This window comes from Grus americana, chromosome 5, assembly GCF_028858705.1.
Source record: "Grus americana isolate bGruAme1 chromosome 5, bGruAme1.mat, whole genome shotgun sequence".
NCBI lineage: Eukaryota > Metazoa > Chordata > Aves > Gruiformes > Gruidae > Grus > Grus americana.
In genome coordinates, this window is record NC_072856.1 from 68050751 (window position 1) to 68070457 (window position 19707).

The 19707-nt window shown below is 49.2% G+C and overlaps 1 protein-coding gene across 3 annotated transcripts; it reads left to right on the forward strand.

Annotated features, from left to right (window-relative positions):
- Positions 1-1284: 1284 nt before the first annotated feature.
- Positions 1285-19677, forward strand: CDKL1 (cyclin dependent kinase like 1). Of its 3 annotated transcripts, none has more exons than XM_054828462.1 (9): positions 1285-1679; positions 7586-7707; positions 10345-10417; positions 12657-12747; positions 13506-13706; positions 16324-16406; positions 16916-16972; positions 17576-17731; positions 18656-19677. In XM_054828462.1, the coding sequence occupies exons 1-9, from the start codon at positions 1512-1514 to the stop codon at positions 18761-18763; spliced, it is 1059 nt and encodes a 352-aa protein (XP_054684437.1). In that variant the 5' UTR covers positions 1285-1511; the 3' UTR covers positions 18764-19677. The 3 variants fall into 3 exon arrangements, with proteins under 3 accessions (XP_054684437.1, XP_054684438.1, XP_054684439.1); XM_054828463.1 differs by having other exon boundaries at positions 16324-16379; XM_054828464.1 differs by lacking the exon at positions 16916-16972.
- Positions 19678-19707: the final 30 nt, after the last annotated feature.

Here is a 19707-nt window from a genome sequence, read left to right on the forward strand (position 1 = left end):
TCCAGCCTGCCTGGGAGCCACACGACATCTCTCACGTACAGTGGGTCGACTGGAGGAAAGGGGAGGCCTGGGTGTAGAGCAGAAATGAGAAATCAGAATAGCAGTGGCAAACTCTTTCCAGCTTTGCGCTACACAGCACTCTGCTCCAGTACAGCCCCTGCTGCTAGTCGCCACGGAACCACTCCTGAGTTGTCTGGCTTGAAATCCAGAGGCTGGCTTCCTTGTGCCTGGTTCACGGGGCAGATAGCAAGATGCCTGGTGGGCTCTGAAGGAGGGTTACTTAGAACAAAAACGTGAACGTCAGCATTCGACACTCCAGCCTGGAAGCAGCTTAGTCTCAGCAGGATCTAGAGCAGTTCCTACAAGCCTTGCCCTCCCATGTTGGCCCCCTGTGCACTGCAGGTGGTTAGCCCTTGATCCATCTGTATCCCAGATCTTCAGCTGAGGTAGAGAGAAAAGGGGGTTTGTGAACGTGCCTTGGGACAATACAACCACCAGTTACTGGTAAATAAACAAATACAGATAAATATTCCTCCTCGGTAGAAGATTGTTCCCACCGTGAGTGGATCTCAGCATTGGCCTGTACATGTAAGTGATTGCCACCGTAAAAGGCCATCTTCGTCAGGGTGTGAGGAAATGGCTAAGGAGCCACGGACCTAAACGGGTGCACAAGGAAAGATGATGCAAAGGTAAGAGATGGAAACACTTGCTGAAAGTGTCTGGCTCCGGGTGGGAGCTCCTCAGGTGGCAGACACTTGAGGTGTTTGAACTGTACAGGGGGGAGATGTTCCAGGGAAATGCAACGTCTCCCCGGAGCAGGAATGGCTGTGTGCCAGCCCTCGCAGCGATGCCCAAATACGCCACCCCTTACCCCATGCAGCGCCGGGGCCACCCTGCAGAATGGCCTCCCCTCCTCACCCTGCTGCTGGTTGGAGACAGTGCCCGAGGTGCCGGAGGAAAGGGCTGTGGGCATTCTGCTGCCTTTGGGGGAGGCGTGCCCTCTTCCTCCCCACTCTTGTGAGGAGATGGAGCTAAGACCAGACACCCCCATTGAAAAGCAGGGCACGGGAGTCCCAGAGAGGGGTAACAACAAAATGGTGCCATGGGACACGAAGCCCTGGGGGAGGTGGGGGGGGCTCGGCGCCCCAAAAGGGTGCATGTGGCCCCGTGAGAGGCCACGGGGACCCCCTCCCTCACTGGGGACTGCCTCAGCTGGCTTGGGGTCCCCAGGGGCAGCTCCTCCTCCTCCTCCGCCCCGGGGAGGGCGCTCCCCTCAGCGCCCCGGCGACAGAAGCCTCGCACAGGCCGTCCCCCGCCGGGGAGACCCCCCTCCCCCCGCCCGCCCGAGGGCCCGCCCCGGCGGAGCTGCGGCCAGGCCGCGGAGGGCGGGCGGGGCAGCTCCCCGCGGCACGGGGGTAACGGCGAGCGCGGGGGGGCCGGGGCCCCCGCTGCGGAGCGCTGAGGCGAGGGAGCTGCGCCGGGACGGCCCCGCCGTCGCCCGGCCCCACGCCATGGAGCGGTACGAGAAGCTGGGCAAGGTCGGGGAGGGCTCCTACGGCGTCGTCTTCAAGTGCCGCAGCAAGGATACCGGCCAGATCGTGGCCATTAAGAAATTCCTGGAGTCCGAGGAGGACCCGGTGATCAGGAAGATCGCCCTGCGGGAGATCCGCATGCTGAAGGTGGGCGGCAGGCGGGCGCCCGGCCCCGCTGGTTCTCTGCGCCTTTCCCTCCACCAGCCGCCTCGGGAGCGCCCGGGGCGGGTGGGCTCCGCTACGAACGGCACCGCTCCCGGCGCGGCGGCTGTGACGCCTACGGGCTGTGCCCCGCCATTGCGAGCCCGGCACCGCGGCCTGGGGCCTGGGGAGTCCTGAGGGGGCTGGCAGGGGAGCGGGCGTCGTGAGGAGACTGGGGCATGAGGGCAGCCATGAGGAGACGAGGCGTTGTGAGGGAGGAAGAGAGGAGATGGGGCGTGAGGGAGTGGTATGGAAAGTGCCCGGGTCAGACAGTTTCTTTGGGAGAAGGCCGGTGCCAGCGAAATTCTGACCCGTTTGGCCAGGGATGGATGGACGTGCATTGGGACGGAGATGATCGTCTGTAGCCTGGGCTGTCACACATCAAATGGAGTTGGTGCAGGTGGGAGCTGAGGCACTGCAAAGAACAGGGTGCTGGGTGCCTGCAGATTTCTTCTTGTGGGTGGTGGAGGAGCATCAACAAAGTGCCCTCATCACTGTGCCTTCTAGAGAGGGATTGACCCAGACTCTGTCCCCGCCAGGAGCCAGCGATGTCCTGGCTGGTACAGGCACGGTCGTACGGTTGGCACCCTGTGTAACAGGCCGGCTGGCAGCAGCCCCCCCACGTCCAGGAGATTCCCCCCTGAGACGAGGACTGTTGGAGCTGGTGTGAAGCGTGGGACCCAAAAGTGATCCTAGATAGTACAAGGTGGGGGGCAGCCATGGGGCACAGCTCTCCTTGCTCCCCACTTTGCAAATGTGCCTCAGCTCCTCCTTAAAACGCCCTTTCTGGGCCCCCGGTTGTGGGGGATCCACAGTGTTGGAGCCAAATGGGCAGGTGGGATCAAGCCGTGTATTGAATGCCGGGGGCCGTGTGGGCTTAGAGGTGTTCACATGTGAAAGTGACTGCAGAACCGGCACCTGTGAACTATGGCAGCACCTCATCTTTGCTGATCCTTTCATGACTTGTGTGTGAGAGCTCATCCTCACGTAGAAGTGGATCACTCAGCTTCTGTGTTTATTTTCCTGATAAAACGGAACATTTGCAGTGAGTCATACCCTGGGTCCATCAAGCATGCAGAAATGAGGAGAAACCTGGGAGAAAAAGGGAGAGGATGGGGTAAGGTTTTCTTCCGCACTTCTGGGCAAAGTTTCTAGAGCCAGGGGTTATACCCATCGCTTCATGCTTGGCAGACACCCGTACACTGTTGGGAGTTTGTCCCATCTCTTTTTGAACTAGTGTATTCATTTGGTCTCCATAGTTTCCTGAGGCAGTGAGTGCCATGACTTTAGGAATGTGGTGTTGTGAAAAAATATTTCCTTTTATTTATTATAAACTTGCTACTGGGTGATGGCATGGAGTACCCCCATGTGTTAGAAGAAGCAGAGAGTTGTTCCCTTTCCTCTTTCTCCAGGGTACTCATGATTTCATATACCTCCATCATCTCCCCGTCTGCAGCTTTCTCTTTTCTGTGCAGAAGAGCCATAGCTTTAAAGCATTGAACTGATTAAAGAACAATTTTAATAACATGATGGCTTATTATAAATTTTAAAATGACTTCTGATAGGACTCCTTTTTACAAGAAACGTGCTGTTAAGACTAGAAACAATGCATTCTTGTAGACAGTGAATGACTAAGGAGTTAATAAAACCCTACAGAAATCCAGAAATCCACAGAGAAAGATGTTCCATTTTATGTAAAACTTCTTTCCCAGAATTCATAGTCCCTTGGTCTCTGATTGCTTTCTGCATGACATCGTTCCCAGACTTCACTGCCTGTGCTGTTCATGTAGTGGCAGTTGATACTCATTGCGTTCAATGTTCCCTTCCATGGAATTACCTTAATTTCCTTGCTGGGAACCAAGTAACTTTCAGTTCTGCAGTTAAGCGCAAGATTTCAGCAGGTTGCGGTATTTCTGCTATTTCTTCTCCCAAAATACCTTTGTGCAATTGGTTTGTCTTTTATTGAGCATTCATACATAAAAAAATTATGTACATGTTATTGTCAAAGGAGTATGAATATCCGATTCTCTACCTGATGCAGAAAGAGGTAAAATAAGCCTGGATGCTGTTCTAGAACAGCCATCATCTAGGAAAAAAACATACTTATCTTTCAGTTAGCTTTTGAGGAGAAGCAGCCTAAGTTTTTCTCCTATCTGAAGCAAACAGATGACATGCAGCTGTATCGTTCTACTAAACAATGCTGGAGATGCATTAAGATTTAAATGATATTAAAGATCTGGAAAGGAAAATAATGACTGCAGAAGTCACTTGTAATGCTGATGGTAAATGCATCATCCTTAAGGGTACAAAGCCAACACCACTGCAGCCAGCCATGGCAATATTTGTGTCGGGGCGCTGTTGATTTTAACAAGTGCAGGCCTGCTTGACTATCTTTTCAACTTCTGCTCTGTAAATAGTAACAGTTTGTTTGTTTGTTTGTTGAGGTATTTCCTGGCTTAGGCAACAACTAAGTGTTTGTCAAAGATGTAGTGAGATTGTGTTTCATCAGTAAAAAAATGTAAGGCCCAATAAATTACTATTCTGCACAGCAAATACCTTGTAGACAAAAGGCTTTTTATGGCCAGGAGCCATGGGAGGTGAGGTGGGGGAGCGGGGCAGTATGCAGAGGCTTGAAACACCCTGCGTGCTCCCAATTCCACAGGAAAAGCTGGAAATAAGTGAAAACAGCGCGAGTCTGTGTGTAAACCCATCGGTGCCTGCTGTTTCCAGGAGGAGCTTCTCTCCTCTGCCTCGCATGGAGGCTGACACAGTTTTTAGCTCTGACATTGCAAAGCAGATGAGAGAAAAATACAATGCAAAGCTGTGTTCATATACAAAACAGAAAAACCCCTCTCATCTTAGCATGGGAGCATTTATAACTTTGAGGAAAGGCCCATGCAGGACATCTGGCCTGTGTGCAGAAGGCAACACATGGCCTTGTCACCCAAGCCGGGGTGGTAAACCCCAACCCGGTGCTGCCAGCAACTGGCCACCAGCAGCACTGATAGCCTTAAAAACTGCTCTCTGAAACGCTGCTGCACCACCGGACAGGGACATTGGTAGGGTCACTGGCAGATTTACAGTGCCTTTGTGTGCGCATCTGCATGTACAGGAGACATTGGCCCAGGGAACCCAACTGCCCAGAGAGCCCCGGCTGTGGAGGCTGGCTGCGAGCAGGGCACAGGGAGATGCTGTGGCAAGCCTACTCCCGGGGGACCCTCTCCAGGTCCTGCACAAGCAGGTTAACCCATTCTTGTGCTGGTTTACACATCTGTGCCACCTCACAATGTCCCCAGCTCAGCTGGACCTCGTGGTTCCAAGCCCAGGCTCTCTCCTTCCAGAAACCCCAGCTCCACGCACATGTGAGGACGGCCAGGACAGACTGTCCCCTGGGCACCGCCTGCTCCTGTGAAAGTCGCTCCCGAAGGCTGGCTCATACAACCAACCTGTAACTGCCAGAGGTTCTCCAGAGATCTCAATCTATTATTGTTGATTTAACTTTCTTCTTGGTTTACAATCAGTTGGCAATTATTTCATCCTCATATGTCTCTGAAAGTGGAATCTAAGCACAGCAGAGATTGTCTCCTCTGCCTCCTTCCCGCTGGCAGGCTGGGCCGTGCCCAGCAGATTGTCCGTGTTGGCAGGCAGGTCTCCTGAGATCAACAGAGGAACCAGGCGCCTGTTACCCAGCATAGTGGCTGGAGGCCCAGCTTGCTCTCGGATGTCTCTGTTATCGCTGATCTCTGAGAACATAATATGCCAACACACCGATGCATGGAAAGGGAAGGATCCACTTTACACAGTCGATCAGGAGCTGCTTGACTGGTGAGGGAAGGGACCGTACCAGAGCCATGGCAGCTGTCTGACTTTCCTGGTGGAGTCTGAACTGATAGATCAGGCTTTGTCTAATGTGCCTGTGCCAAGTAGGTACTTTCTTTGATGTGGGTATGCTTAACAGGATAGGTGGCATGGTACGCACACAACTCCTGGGAGAATCGCTGTCATTGCTGGGATTTTCAGCAGTCTTGCAGGCCGTTCTCTGTATCTGATCATCTTTTGCAAAGTGCATAAGGAGATGATAAGAATGGAGACACTACTAGATAAATACCAAGCTTGAGAGGTGTTACAAGCCTCCTGCCCTGTGGTTTAGTGTTTTCCCTAGTAGCTCTGCCATGGGAACTGAGGGTCTGCAGAGAAAGTCCGTCCGTTACGCGAGGTCAGGAGCCATGGCCAGGGCAGAGAAGGTTACGCGGGCAGTTAGCCCCTGCTGACACTGCCAGGTACCTTGGGCTAGACAGGGAAGGCACTTGGCCTACAAATACTCATCATGGAGGACTGAGGAAGTGATCAGATCTTGGTTGTCACCTAGGTTTGATCCAGATGGGTGCGAAAGCCTTTGATGCTGGCAGATGGTTTATGTGGTGTGGGCAGGATTGAAGGAACAAGACATGTATGTGGTAGGAGGTGCTCTTTAGAGAGATCAGGTCCTTGCTGCCAGTTTGCAGGACTGGAGTAGCCACCTTCTGCACACTAATGGAGACCCTGTGCATTGGCACATGGGCTCAGTATAGTTTGGGTTCAGTATAATGTCCCCCAGAGGCAGTGAGCTCCCTGGAAGGTCTCTCTTTACCAGGAGCTTTTACAGTGACATGCTTGACTAAAATTACGTTTTTCAAAGGGTCCCTCCTTCTTGTGACAGGTTGGCAGTGAGGTATGGTGGGGGTCTTCTAATGACCTGCTCTTTTACTCAAGCGCACTGGTTAACCCCAGGATTCACGCCCTGGATTTCAGTGATCCTTCACCTTGGGGTTAACTGGCTGCTTCCCCAGACAGCTGCATTCCTCAGTTGAGCCCCCTTAAGTTTTCTCTAGTCTTGACTCTGCTCTCCCTTCTCCTTTGCAGGGTTTTCCGGATGGCTTAGAGGCACATTAGAAGATGGGGTTAGCATAACTCCTAGGCAATGCCCTTTCCAGAAATGTGTTTGTTCTAAAGCCTTGGTCAGGCAGAGCCCTCGTGGGTACAGGTCCCTGCAAGCAGAGGGGATTGGTGCCATGAGTCATGTGAAAAGAAGTAACATTCCTGAGTTGGGTCTGGCTTTTCTTTGTTTCCTTTTGCGAACACTGTGTTGTGCCCCTTGGTCCCAGCCCTCCCCCAAAATGTGGGCAAAAGAATCAGAAATGAGAAGCTCCAGTAATGTCCACCCTTGCCTCTTGCAAGGTGCATTTGAATAACCAACCCTGCTGCACTCAGGCTTCGCATGCAGTAAGAAGCTGTCTGAGCTCCCCAGGAGAGGAAGCCCTGGTATGAGCACATGAAGTGGATTGAGAGGAAGAGGAAGAAGCAGCAATAAAAATTCTCCTAATTAACCTGTCCAGATTCTGACAATAAGCTGGTGAAGCTGAGCCCACATGCTTTACTTAGCCTTATCAGAGGAGGTCTTGGTTTCTCCTAAATCTGTGTTTGCCTGCTACAGGCACTTACTGTGTGTGATTTCCCAAGCTGTTCTCTGGGGAGAGCTGCTTTTTATTGTGGTGCAGCCAAAGGCTGGATACGTACAATGAAAGGCGCTGCCAGAATAGCTGTGGGCACCGTGATGAATTCTTTATCTATGAGCATCTTTTCTAAGAGGCACTTGCTGAAGCCATGCTGACTTGTTGCCTACAGTCAGTTCCTAAAATAACTACACCACAGGCTGAGCTGTAGCTGAGCTGCTGCTTCACGTTGTGCTGTGGTTGTATAAAAGATTTCAGCTCAAGGAATCGAGACCCTTGTAGATAAAAGCACTGTGCCCCCCCCGCTTTACCCCACTCCCCCTTGCAGTAACTAACCAGTCCATCCACTGTGTGTTACAGCAACTGAAACACCCCAACCTGGTGAACCTGCTTGAAGTGTTCCGGAGGAAGCGGAGGCTGCATCTGGTCTTCGAATACTGTGACCACACAGTCCTCCATGAGCTGGACAAGCACCCGCAGGGGTGAGTGGTCTGTCTGTCCCTGGGAGCTTTGAGCAAAGAAGTCAGGGGGTGTCCATGTCGTTGCTGCTCTGCAGAGTTTTTAGAGGAATTTCATTAATTACAGGAGAGGTTTCTCAGCCCAGTGCCCAGGACTTACTCTGTTACTGTGGTTTAGCAATAACATGCAAAAGAATTGCATATGAGCGTATGCGTGCTCCTGCACTGGGCTGCTCACCAAGGAGACCGGAGCTGAGCCTGGACGTTTGGGTGATCTTTGGCTGGCTCGGCAGCAGCAAACCTGAGTGGTTCAGGAGCATCTTATGTCTCGCTGCAAAGAGGTTAGGGCTGCTGGGGGGGTGGGCGGGTAGGCTGGGGCACGCAGCCCTCCTTCCTGCTGCTCCCCAGGTGTGTTACACATCACTGGGAGGCTCTGCAGATCCAGACTGTGGGCACTGGGGCGACGCGATTGAGCACCCAGAACATATACAGTCTGTAGTGATGTCACTGATGATCCATATGACAGACCAGTGACTTCTAGCCCTCTGGCATGCCGCTGTGCTAAGGAGTACATGTTGGCTGGCAGGAGTTACCAGGAGCTATGCCTGCACCTCTCTGCACAGCCTCAGGTCAGACACCCTCTTCTCTAAACAGGTGCTTGCACAAAGTGTGAGCTACACAGGCAGAAAGAACATTCTCCAGGACAGAGTTTGTTCTTTTGACACATTATAAATGACACTCCTACTAAATATATTGTCCCTAATTATTCACAGTGAGTTGGTGCTGGGGAAGTGCTAAGCAGAAGTTCATAAATCATTTTACAGGCCTGGAGCTAAATGAATTGCCTGCAGGAGACTAATTGGGGGTTGAGTAAACAAGAGCCTGTTATTCTCTTTCTCCCTGATGTGGAGCTCTAGAAGGAGAATGGAGCATGCTGATAGCAGATCGCTTTGTGAGCTGGTGAGCAGCTTTCACCCCAGTTTGAACCTGTTCACCTGGAATCTGAAGAGAGGATGGATAACCCTCTTTGAAGAAAATACTTCACATTTGCTTTCTGTTCATCAGAACAACTCCAGTGTGAACAAATGTGTAATGCCTGGTTGCATATTTCACTTTTGATCTTTGCTACAGCAGATGGTCAGGTCTTTTGTGGTCAGGATTAAGATGGGTGAGCACATGCCTCTTTGCACCATGTTTCCAGGTCATTTGACCAACTTCCTCCCCTTCTCAGGCTGTCAGTGCAGCACTCAACATCATTCTAGGATGTTTCTGCAAGGAGACTCTGACATTGCCACAGCAGTGTCAGCACAAGACTTTCAGCACTGAGAGCAGCAGGTGCCTTAAAGAAAAAGCCAGGCTTCTTGCATATTGTTTTGGTTTAGGTTTGTGGTTTTGTTTTTTTCTTTATGATGAATTGGAAGCTTTTCAGCGTTAAACACATGAAATAAAATTGAATTTGAGCTTGAAAGTGTCAAGATTGTCACCTCTGCCTTTCCTGGGGTTGTCGAAGTCTGTTACAGACAGCCAAGGAAGTTTAAGAACTGTTGCACAGTAACCGAAAGAGAGGAGGCTGGATCTTTAACAGAGGTTTTCTTTTTCTGAAGTAGTGACAGGCCAAGGGGAATGGCCTGAAGCTGCAGGAGGGGAGATGGAGATGAGATGTGAGGCAGAAATCCTTCCCTGTGAGGGTGCTGAGGCCCTGGCACAGGGTGCCCAGAGAAGCTGTGGCTGCCCCTGGCTCCCTGGCAGTGTTCAAGGCCAGGTTGGATGGGGCTTTGGGCAACCTGGGCTAGTGGAGGGTGTCCCTGCCCATGGCAGGGGGTTGGAACTAGATGGGCTGTGAGGTCCCTTCCAACCCAAACCATTCTATGAGTCTATGATTCTAAGTGTTTGCCAGCTGTTGGAGGGAAGGAAAGGAGATGCAAACCAAAGTAGAGCTTTATATTCTTCTAGGAACATCCTTCCCCATCCCATTTTGATCACCTCTCCACTCTGGACAGTGACATGACAGCATTGCATGTCATGCATCTATACCACAGATACTCCAAAACCTCCAACTCTGAGCAGCTGCAGAGGCAGAAATGCCTGCTGGCATTTCGGGAGGATTGCCGGGACGTGTGGATGCTAAGCACAGCCACAAGACAGGATTTGACACAGCCTTGCACACAGCCACCTCATGCTGGCTGTGACTGGGTGGTGCCAGACACTCTGGAATCCTCTTAGCTGCCATAAATCCTTGTGTCTTGTTGCACTGACTGGATTTGCAAGTGGTCTTGATGTTCCTTTTGATGCTCCTGCGATGCTTGAAGGGTAACCTGACAGAAGAGCATTGCTTGCTGCAGGGAGGTGGCAGGCAGAGCTCAGCCTCAGCTCTGAAACATGGGAAGAGGTACAAACAGCCTCCACCATCAGCAGCCCAGCGTGACTGGTTCCCTGTAGTGGAAGATCAACAAACCGAGGGTTATTATGTATTTCTTGTAACTTATTTATAGCAAGAAAATGCACCTAGTGTTTTTTCTCTGCGTTTTCTGACTTGGTCCCTGATGGTTTTGCTCGGAGATCTCTGTACAATGTTAGCACTCAAAGGCCTCCTCTTCCTTGTTCCTGTAATAATGAAGTTGTTTTTGTTGGCCAAGATAAAAATGTGCTTTCTTAAAACAGGGTGCCGGAGCATCTAGTGAAGAGCATAACCTGGCAGACCCTCCAAGCTGTGAACTTCTGCCATAAACACAATGTAAGTCCCCTAAACAGCACTGACAATTGCTGTAACGTGGCCTTGGAGGAGATGGAGATTCTGTTGCCATTTTCCTGGTTACAGACCTTTCATGGGACAAAGTCAGATGGAATTTCCTGTTTTCAACAGGAAACACGTATCTGAAATATTAGTGTAGACCCGCAGCAGCTGCATTTGCTATCACACAGGTCCCTTGGGTTTGCTGTCAAGGAATGATTTGCACTACTGACCTTAGGCAAGCTTCCAGGCTGAACAGGAATATTTCCTTGTGTGTTCCCTGTGCCATGCGTTACACCTGACATTTAAAAAGCTGGCTTAGCATCTGAGACCTGAGCAAACTGCTGCTGATTTCACAGAAAGTCCTTCTATTGATAGTCATAGGTGTTGAATTGTGACACCAGTTGAAAGGTTTCAAAAATTAGATAAAGTAAACCAGTTTTACTCTGCTTTCTGGCTGGAGATGCGAGTTGTGTGCACAACAAGTATTTTGTAGAAAGCAGTGGGGACGCTTTAAGAAACAGGGAAGGAGAGGAGCCTTTTGGAGAAGTTCTTCAGGCAAACTGTTTTTGTTTATCTGCCAATGTTTGAGATTTAAGAGTCCAGGAGGTTGCTCTGGAATGGGTGTTTTGTCTTTGCTGGGAGAATTATGTCCAGTTGAGCCACAGGAACTTGGCCATAGGTCTGTCCTGCTTCCAAGATTTGTTGGTTTGCTGCTTTTTTCTGTTCCTCCACTCAGTCTGAAAGATTTAACGGAGTTTTAAAGCAGAGGGAACAATGAGATGTTGCAGTCTGACCTGCTGTAGATCACAGGTAATGAGGTTTTATGCAGCTGCCCTTTCTGGAACTCCATGACACTGGTTTAACAAGTAGTGTTTCAGTGCTCGGGAGGAGACATAATAATTTACCACCAGCTTAGCTAGGAAAAGTTCGAGGTGTTTGCTCTGAGGTGATGGTAGAGGAGGGACAATGTGAGCTAGACCCTGGGGATTTCAGTAGAACACACCTTTCATACATAGGCAGAAGAAATGAAGGTCACTGCTAGTTTGATCAGGAGAAACTCTTTGCCAAGCCCAAATTCGATTGTTGTGAACCTTCAGCAAGCAAGGTCACTTCCTAAGAGTCACAGAATTGCTGATGTTGGAAGGGACCTCTGGAGATCAGCCACTCCAGCCCTCCCACTCAAGCTGGGTCAGCTAGAGCAGACTGCTCAGAAACCTCTCCAGTCAGGGTTTGAGTATCTCCAAGGATGGAGCTTCCACAGACTCTCTGGGAAACCTGTTTGGGTGTTTGGCTGCCCTCACAGTGAAAAAAATCATGGCTTACATTTAAATGGAATTTCCCATGTGTTCAGTTTGTGCCCTTTGCCTCTTGTCCCTTTCACTGGACACCACTGGCTCGGTCTTCTTTACTCCTTCCCATCAGGTATTTGTACACATTAATAGGATCCTTCCTGAGCCCTCTCTTCTCCAGGTTGAATGATGGTCCCAGCTCCCTCATCCTCTCCTTGGATGTCAGGTACCCCAATCCCTTAATCATTTTGGTGGCCCTTCACTGGAGTGACTCCAGTACACCCACATCTTCCTCCTACTGAGGATCCCAAAGCTGGAGACAGAACTTTGCATGTGTCTCACCTGTGCTGAGTGGAGGGAACACCAGGCATGCTCTGGCATCTACAAGGATAGATAAAGTTCCACATCTAAACCATAGTCTTCATCTCATCTGTGAGCTTTGCCAGCAAAATCATTTGCTTGTCTACTAGATTATCAGTAAATACAGGTCATGGACTTCATCCAGGAACTGATCCCAGAAGACCTACGCACCTCTCATTAGGATCTCCCCATGTATTCATAAAACCGAGTCCCTTATTAGGAGTGTGTTACACATAGCTGTATCAAGTGAGTTGCATTTGCAGAGCTCCAGGTTAACAACAATCTTTGCTCTGCAAACCTCGCTCCTCCTGCTAGCAGATTGCCAGCTGGTTCTGGGGAGCCGACTCAGTGGTGTCCAAGTGATACAGAGCTATGCAGTGGGAGCCTCCACAGCATCTCATCCCAAAGGTGGGGTGTAGGCAGAGTAATTGTCCTGCCCAGCGGGACGTAAATCCTTTCATCTTCTCTTTCAGTAGGAATGATTGATTGCCTGTCACAATGTGCAAGGGGTATGTGGCTGAATTAAGAGGTTCTTTATCTGAAGGCCAGGTTAAATACTTGCTTCTAATCTTGTTTTTTTCTGTTTCCAGTGCATCCACCGAGACGTAAAGCCAGAAAACATCCTGATAACAAAGCACTCAGTCATCAAACTTTGTGACTTTGGATTCGCTCGCATACTGAGTGAGTGCCAACTTGCTACTTACATGGATTGTTAACACATGAAAGCTCAAATGAAGTGTAGGATCAGGCTTTTAAACACCAGTAAAGACTCACTTGCCTTTGTCTAATGCACATGTAAATCATCCTATATAAAGGCTGGCGTGTTTTCGCAGAGAAGCCCTGCTACAGGCTGAGTAGAGATCCCCCGAACCAGCTTAAACAGAGCTAGCCCAGACACCGTGATGCCTCTGTAAACGAGCTCCGTCTGAGCTCCCCGCTGGTGCAGCTGAACTGCTGGTGGTGCTGGCGCTGGTAGATGGAAGTCGGCCTTGGGCATCTTGGAGCTGCCCAGCCGTGGCTTGTGCAATGCTGGAGACACAGCTGGAATTCCCTGGCAGGAGGAGCCCCTCTGGCGGAAGGCGCTGTCTCTGCTAACAATGGCTTCACATTTTCCGTTGTAAATAAACCCCCTAATTTGTTATTTTTTTAGCTCTTGTTCAGACAAATCACGTGAGCTTTGAGAACTGACCACTGGCTGGTGCAGGGCCCTGCTGTGGAGCTCTGCGTATTTTCATTTGGAGGAAAATATGGTCTTGATTTTTGCCAAATCTTAAGTGTTTCCAGAGTTGGGTTCTGCTAGTGGCTAGTGACTCATCGTGTTCCTGTAGCTATTGCTGCCCAGGAGGTGCCCCAACAGGCGTAACAACAGATGGCAGCTCGTCTGCATCGTTCTGATCCCACATTCCTGTTTGTTTCTCTCCTTCCTGACCCCAACCTAGCTGGTCCGAGTGATTATTACACAGACTACGTGGCTACCAGGTGGTACCGCTCTCCGGAGTTACTTGTGGGAGACACCCAGTACGGCCCTCCCGTGGACGTGTGGGCGATAGGCTGCGTCTTTGCAGAGCTGCTCTCCGGGGTCCCCCTGTGGCCTGGCAAGTCTGATGTCGACCAGCTGTACCTCATCCGGAGAACTCTGGGTAAGTGTCCCCTCTGCACCGCTCAGAGCCCCGATCTTCCCATGGCCTTTGGCAGGACTAGAGCTTGCCCAGGAGGATTTTCCTCTGTGGTGGGAATCGGGATTAGCCAGGAGGTGAATTTACCCGGTGGATCTCTCCCTTTAGTAGGTGCTGGCTTATTTGAGGTGTTACTGTCCTTAAAAGGGAGCTAGTTTTTCCTGGCATAACTTACACATGCACATCTTGTTAGGAGATTGTGTAGTTGGAGTAACAGATGCTGCTTCAGGTTCTGGCAGGATTTGGGGAAATGAAGTAGGCATCCATGTGGGTGGAGACTGCTCTTCAGAAAAAGATCTGGGGGGTGGAATTGGTTTCAGCTTGTATGAGCCAGCAGTGCCAGGCCGTGGCTAAAAGGCTCACGATGGACAGGGCTGTGTAAGCAGGATCATCGCCTGCAAACTGCCTGAAACCATCCTTCCGCTCTCTTTAGCAGTGGCGGACTCTGAGAAGCTGGGTCTGGTGCTGGGTGGTTTAAGAAAGATGTGGGATGTGTTAGGTGACCACTGGATGCCCCTCCTGGTCCTTTGGGATGGCTCAGTGCCTACCGGGGTGTGGGGAGCACAGGGCCAGCCCCGCAGGAGGCACAGAACCACCTGCCTCTGCTGCTATCCTTTCCACAGACAGAAAAATGAGGTGCCTGTATCAGAAAGGACCAGGAATGCTTTGCATAAAGGTTTGGAAGATCCAGGTGTTTTTCAGGGTTTGGTACCAAGCAAAGTGCTGCCTGCCTCTAGGTAACAAATGGTTGGATTTAGTTCATCACAGCTTTGGAGGTCTTGTAAACATTGCCAATGCCCATTGATGGCTGTGTGCTTGGGAAAGAGTGTGAACATTGAAGTTGGTCTGTTCCACTTGTTAGTCTTTGTTCACCAAGGCATTTTAGGAGCCACTCTGCATTTGGAACAGAGGTTAAATAAAAGAGCCATTATCCATGTAACACTTAAATTAATCCAGTCTCATTGATTCTATTTGATCTTGGTGTGTAACGTCTGATTTCTTGGGTGGAAAGGAACAACTCCCCACTTTTAATTGAAATTTGTTGGAATGAACTGAGAATTGTAATTTTTACTGAGCAGTTTATAAAACTATAACGGTGACTGGCGGCTTTGAACAGATAAGCTCCTTAGCTAGAAAAATAGTTCAACATCAATTGCTTCATCCTGCAGAATACATTTATGCCAGTGTTAGGCAAATTGTAATTTATTTTTAATGATAGGGTTTTGGCCAGAAGAAATTTCCTTTTGATCCAGGTGATGGACTTAGGCAGTGTTTACAGAAAAAAGCTCCTGGATCAAAACTGTGTAATTCTGATGGTTTGGCTATTGTACTGGCTCTTTTGTTACGTATTTGATTTTAACATTTTGCTTGCTCTGAGCCGCTCTAAGCTTCAAACAAGGGCCATGAAGCAGCATTGGGGAAAAGCTACAGTGTGTTTCTCTTGGTGCTGCATTGAGCTCTTTTCTATGCAACATCCTCAGGAGCGAACAAAAAGAATTTCACCCAATGTGACTTAAACTATAATGAAGCTGGAACTCTTGTGGTTAGCGTGTCCCCTTCCAGTAGTCCAAGAAGACAAAACTGTTTACGCAGACAGGCTGCCTCTCGGGAACTCCTTCCCTTTGGAAATGCTGAAACACAGCATTAGTGTGGAGAGCAGGCCAGCAGAGCCCCGCTCACCCTCCTGCGAACAGAGCACTCCAACAACGCGTGCCCACGCTGCCAGGCGGCCACCTCCAAAACAAACAGCGGCTCCTGCCAGTTCGTCATCAGAGCCCTGGGCTGGTCTGTCACGTCTGCTGTGAGCAGGGGAGTTAGCTGCTGCTCTGATCTTGCTTCACACTTTGGGAAGGATGCCCGGCTGAAGCTTGGTGCTGTGGCATGGCAGAGTTTCAGGTCCTGGTAGGTGTTTGCACAGCACCCTCTAGCTATCACACTGAGACACGTTCCCCGGCTCCCTGACACACGGGTCTTGAGTTCAGCCAGCGCACAGTGGGGGTACAGGTGCTGGCACTGAGCAGACGTGTTTGTGCAACTGAGTGCCTTGCCCACCTTATTCCCTGTTGTTCTACCGAGGGGTCTTTTTGCTAGTGCAGACCAAATTTGCAGTTACCCAAGTAATGCAGTGGTAGGATCTAGGCATTTGGCACGGGGTGATATATAGAATTATGTATTTTTCAAGGCCCTCAGCTATAGTGGGCACAGTTCATAAAAGCCACTCTGCTGCGGAAACTCAGAGCCTGGAAGATGCACAGCTGCTGGGAGCTCCTGCTCCAAAAAGTGCTCCCTCCAGCTGAATTTCTTTGAGCTATTTACAGCATGAGGCCCTGGGCAGTTGTGTCTGCATGGCCCTGCCTTTCATTCAGCACAGTCACATGGCTGGGGGATCACTGATGTCCTAGATGGACGTTAGTTTTCACAAAAGAGCATTTAATCAGCTCACTTGATGTTGCTCCATCTCTTTAGATGTTCTCTCGGATGGTGTCAGCCTTGGTAGAGGATATAAGCTCGTTCAATGCAGGCACTGTAAAAACAGCAAATTAATCCAACTCTGGTTTTTTTTTTTTATTCTTGGTCAAAGGGGATCTTATTCCCAGGCACCAGCAAGTGTTCAGCACCAACCAGTTCTTCAGCGGGGTAAGAATTCCAGACCCCGAGAGCATGGTAAGAGCTCCCTCTGGACGTGCTTCCCTTGAGCCTAGCGCTAACCAGCAATCTGTCTGCAGTGCTAATGAGACACGGTGTTTGGACAGAGAAATGTTCCTGCTTCTTTTTACCCAGAGTACACATGCTGTCTGCTTTGGATGTAGAGCTGGGAAAGCCTCGCTTGCTCAGCTAGACCAGTCCTTTGCTGCACAGCATTTTTTCCCTATCCAAAAGCTTTGCCCTCTACTTTTCTGATGTACACTAGAGTATTATTTGGAGGTGGCTGAACCCTTCTCATGACGCTTTAACCGATACCCTGTGTAAAAGCAGCAAATGCTTCATCTCTGCTCCTTCTCCCCCTTTCTGGTGGCAGAGCAGCCAACCTACCCATGCTCAGTGATGTCAGGCAGCTCCCCTCCAAGCATATGAAGTGACAGATGCATTTTGTGAGGTACAGGTTCTCTGTACCCTGGTGAATGAAAAGCTTTCTAATATGAGCACACTCACTGTTTTTTTCCCCCTCCCAGGAGCCGTTAGAAATGAAATTCCCTAGTATTTCCTACTCTGCTTTAGCTCTGATGAAGGTAAGAAAACTACAGCTAGCGGAGGAGCTCTGCACTGAGGCTTAGCAAATGCGGCCTGTTTTGCTTATCAGCTGATAAATGGTTGGAGAGCTGGAGGAGATTTGGAGAGGACTTGAAATCCACTCCTCTCTAATCCACTCGTCTTTACCATGGAGGTGGAAAATGTACTATTCCCTTACTAAGATGCACTGAATGGAAACTGTGAGGATGGAGACGTTAAAAGAAAGTGCAGCTGTGGATAGTACTAGCTGTGCTAAATACTGGAACAACACAGCTCACGCCATAGTGGATTCCCCTGTTTAAGAAAGTTGTTCTAGTTCAAATGAAAGTTGTGGGCTTAACTGGTTTTTGAGGGTTGCTGTTTGCTACACCATGCAATTATAACTGTTCTTCTAGCCACAATTTCTATTATTGCCTGGTAGCAATTGTTCAGTATTAGCTGCTTTGCAGGCTTCGTGCTGACTCTGAAAAGTCAGGCTCTTAGAATCCATTAGAAAAGATTAACACTTGTAGCTGTGCGAATACTCATTGGCTGTGGTGAATAGCTGGAGTTGTGCAGACCTGTTTAACAAGTGTTTTCTGTGATCCTTTATCTTTTTGAAGAGTTGCCTTCGTATGGACCCTGCGGAGCGGCAGACGTGTGAGCAGCTCCTGCAGCATCCCTATTTTGACAGCATTAGGGAAGCAGCAGATCTGGGGAAAGAACAGGAAAAAACGGCTCGGAAACCAGGCAGACTGACTCGGAAGCACGTGGCAGGGGTAACATTTTCCCAGTAGTATTTCATGTTCTGTGCCCCAAGAGAGGACTGGTTCTGTCTGGCTCCCAGGGGGTGGGCTTATGCTGGCAGTTAACGGTGGGAGAGCTCCCACCTTGGACCGATCTTAATTTTAGCCCGAGGAGAAAAATGAACCTCCTGGCTAAAGAGTAACTGGGTGCAAGCTGAATTCTGCATTGAGTCACTGGGGATAAGCAGCACAGGGATGTGAAAGATGAGGTTTATCCAGGAATGTGCGTTCCCGACAAAGAATAGCAGGATAGCTGAACAGGCTGGACAGGCTTGTGTGGCTGGTTTAATTTGGAGTTCTCTGGGATCTTTTTGGTGCTTTTGAATCCCACAATATGGAGATAGCAGAAAATGCCCAGTTCCATTTGTAACTGCCGATGGGATGTGATCCCTTACTCAGACATTGCACAACACACTGGGTGTTTTTGCAGCTGGAGTTGCCAAGCAAATGTCTCTGGGCCACTTCAGTCTTTCCAGACTCCAGCCCAAGTCTCCAAACCCAGCCTCAGGACCAGTCATTCGCAGTTCGCTCTTCTGTGAGCCACATTCCCCGCGACAGCTCTAACGCTGCACTGGTAACACACAGGGAAGTTGGGAGTGTAGGATGGAGAACTGCTACAGCATAAAAATTCCTGGATCAGACTGATCCACCTCTTCCATTTCCATGACATAGGATAGAACAGAAATATTTTTCTCACCCTGGATGACTGGAAGAAATACCTCTAATGAGCTGTTCTGGTTGCAGTCCAGTTGTAGAACACCAGGTCCGTGACTCTTAGTTTGGAAAGTACAAGGTTACAGTATGAATAGTCTTACAGCTTATATTCCTTTCTGAAAAATGAAACGCATGCTTCGGTCTCATTTCAAATGAATGCACACCATGTCACTTTTCCTTCAGTTACAGTACCTGCCTCAGTTAACCAGTAGTAACGTTCTGCCAGCTTTGGACAGCAAGAAGTACTGCAGCAAAACAAAGAAATCAAACTACCATTTCCCTAACATCTAACCAGATGGGAGATTAAAGACTATGTATTGTTCAAAGTTAAAGTCATTCAGAATTTATAAAAGGAGGATATGCGATGGAAAACTAAATTAATACACATTACAACATGTACAAAAGTGGTCTGTGAAGTAACGTACTCCAGGTCAGCAACGGAAGGAAAGTTCTGCACAGAGAGGAACTCCAAGCTCACGTTAGTGTTTTGTGTACAAAGGAAAATACATTTGTTTTGCTTTAATTCGTGGTTGTATACTGGTTCAGGATTACTGCAACCCAGTGTTTACAGTGTGAATTTAAAAGCTCCATTGCCTGTCTATCCTTGTACTTCAGCCGTGGCAGAAGAACTGCAACCTTGCCAAATAAATCGGAGTCCCACTGTGTCAAAACAGCAATACTGCTTTAGTCTGGGACTAAGTCACTGATCCTGCAAGGAGCTGTAAGCCTAGAGCCGATGCCAGTAGGAGATGTATGTATGTGTGGAGCCAAGCCTAACTGCTCCACTTAGTTAGAAACCTGGTGAAATAGCACTGCTGTAAAGGTATCTCTGTCTTACAGATGGCATTTGTAGATCACAAAGTATTAAAAGTACTGGTAATGGCTTACTGGAAGGCTCAACAGGCACTGTCACCAGGAGGAGAGCATTTTAGTAGTAAAACCTATTGTTGCTTCTCCTGTCTGTTTCTTCCTCACATTATGAGGTCATTTTTATTTGCAGTTTCTGTCAATAGTGAAGTCACTTGCCTTTAGTGTTACAGAAATTGTTGTAAAAATAATCCATTAATATAATTTATAACATTGCCCAGACGCAGGCGGGAATTCTACCTAAGCATATGTATTAGAACGATTCGTGGGCTTTGCGTAATCTCAGGATGTAATATTGTGTTGATTTTGAATAAAAGAAATGTAGCTTGGTTTTCCAATTTACTGGATGTGTTTTACTGGATAAAATT

Excerpts from the sequence above, each read along its gene's own strand:
- CDKL1 (XM_054828462.1), top strand. The coding sequence starts at position 1,512 with ATGGAGCGGTACGAGAAGCTGGGCAAGGTCGGGGAGGGCTCCTACGGC. Across the intron at positions 1,680-7,585 it reads GGGAGATCCGCATGCTGAAG|CAACTGAAACACCCCAACCT; the intron begins GTGGGCGGCAGG and ends TGTGTGTTACAG. Across the intron at positions 16,407-16,915 it reads TTCCAGACCCCGAGAGCATG|GAGCCGTTAGAAATGAAATT; the intron begins GTAAGAGCTCCC and ends TCCCCCTCCCAG.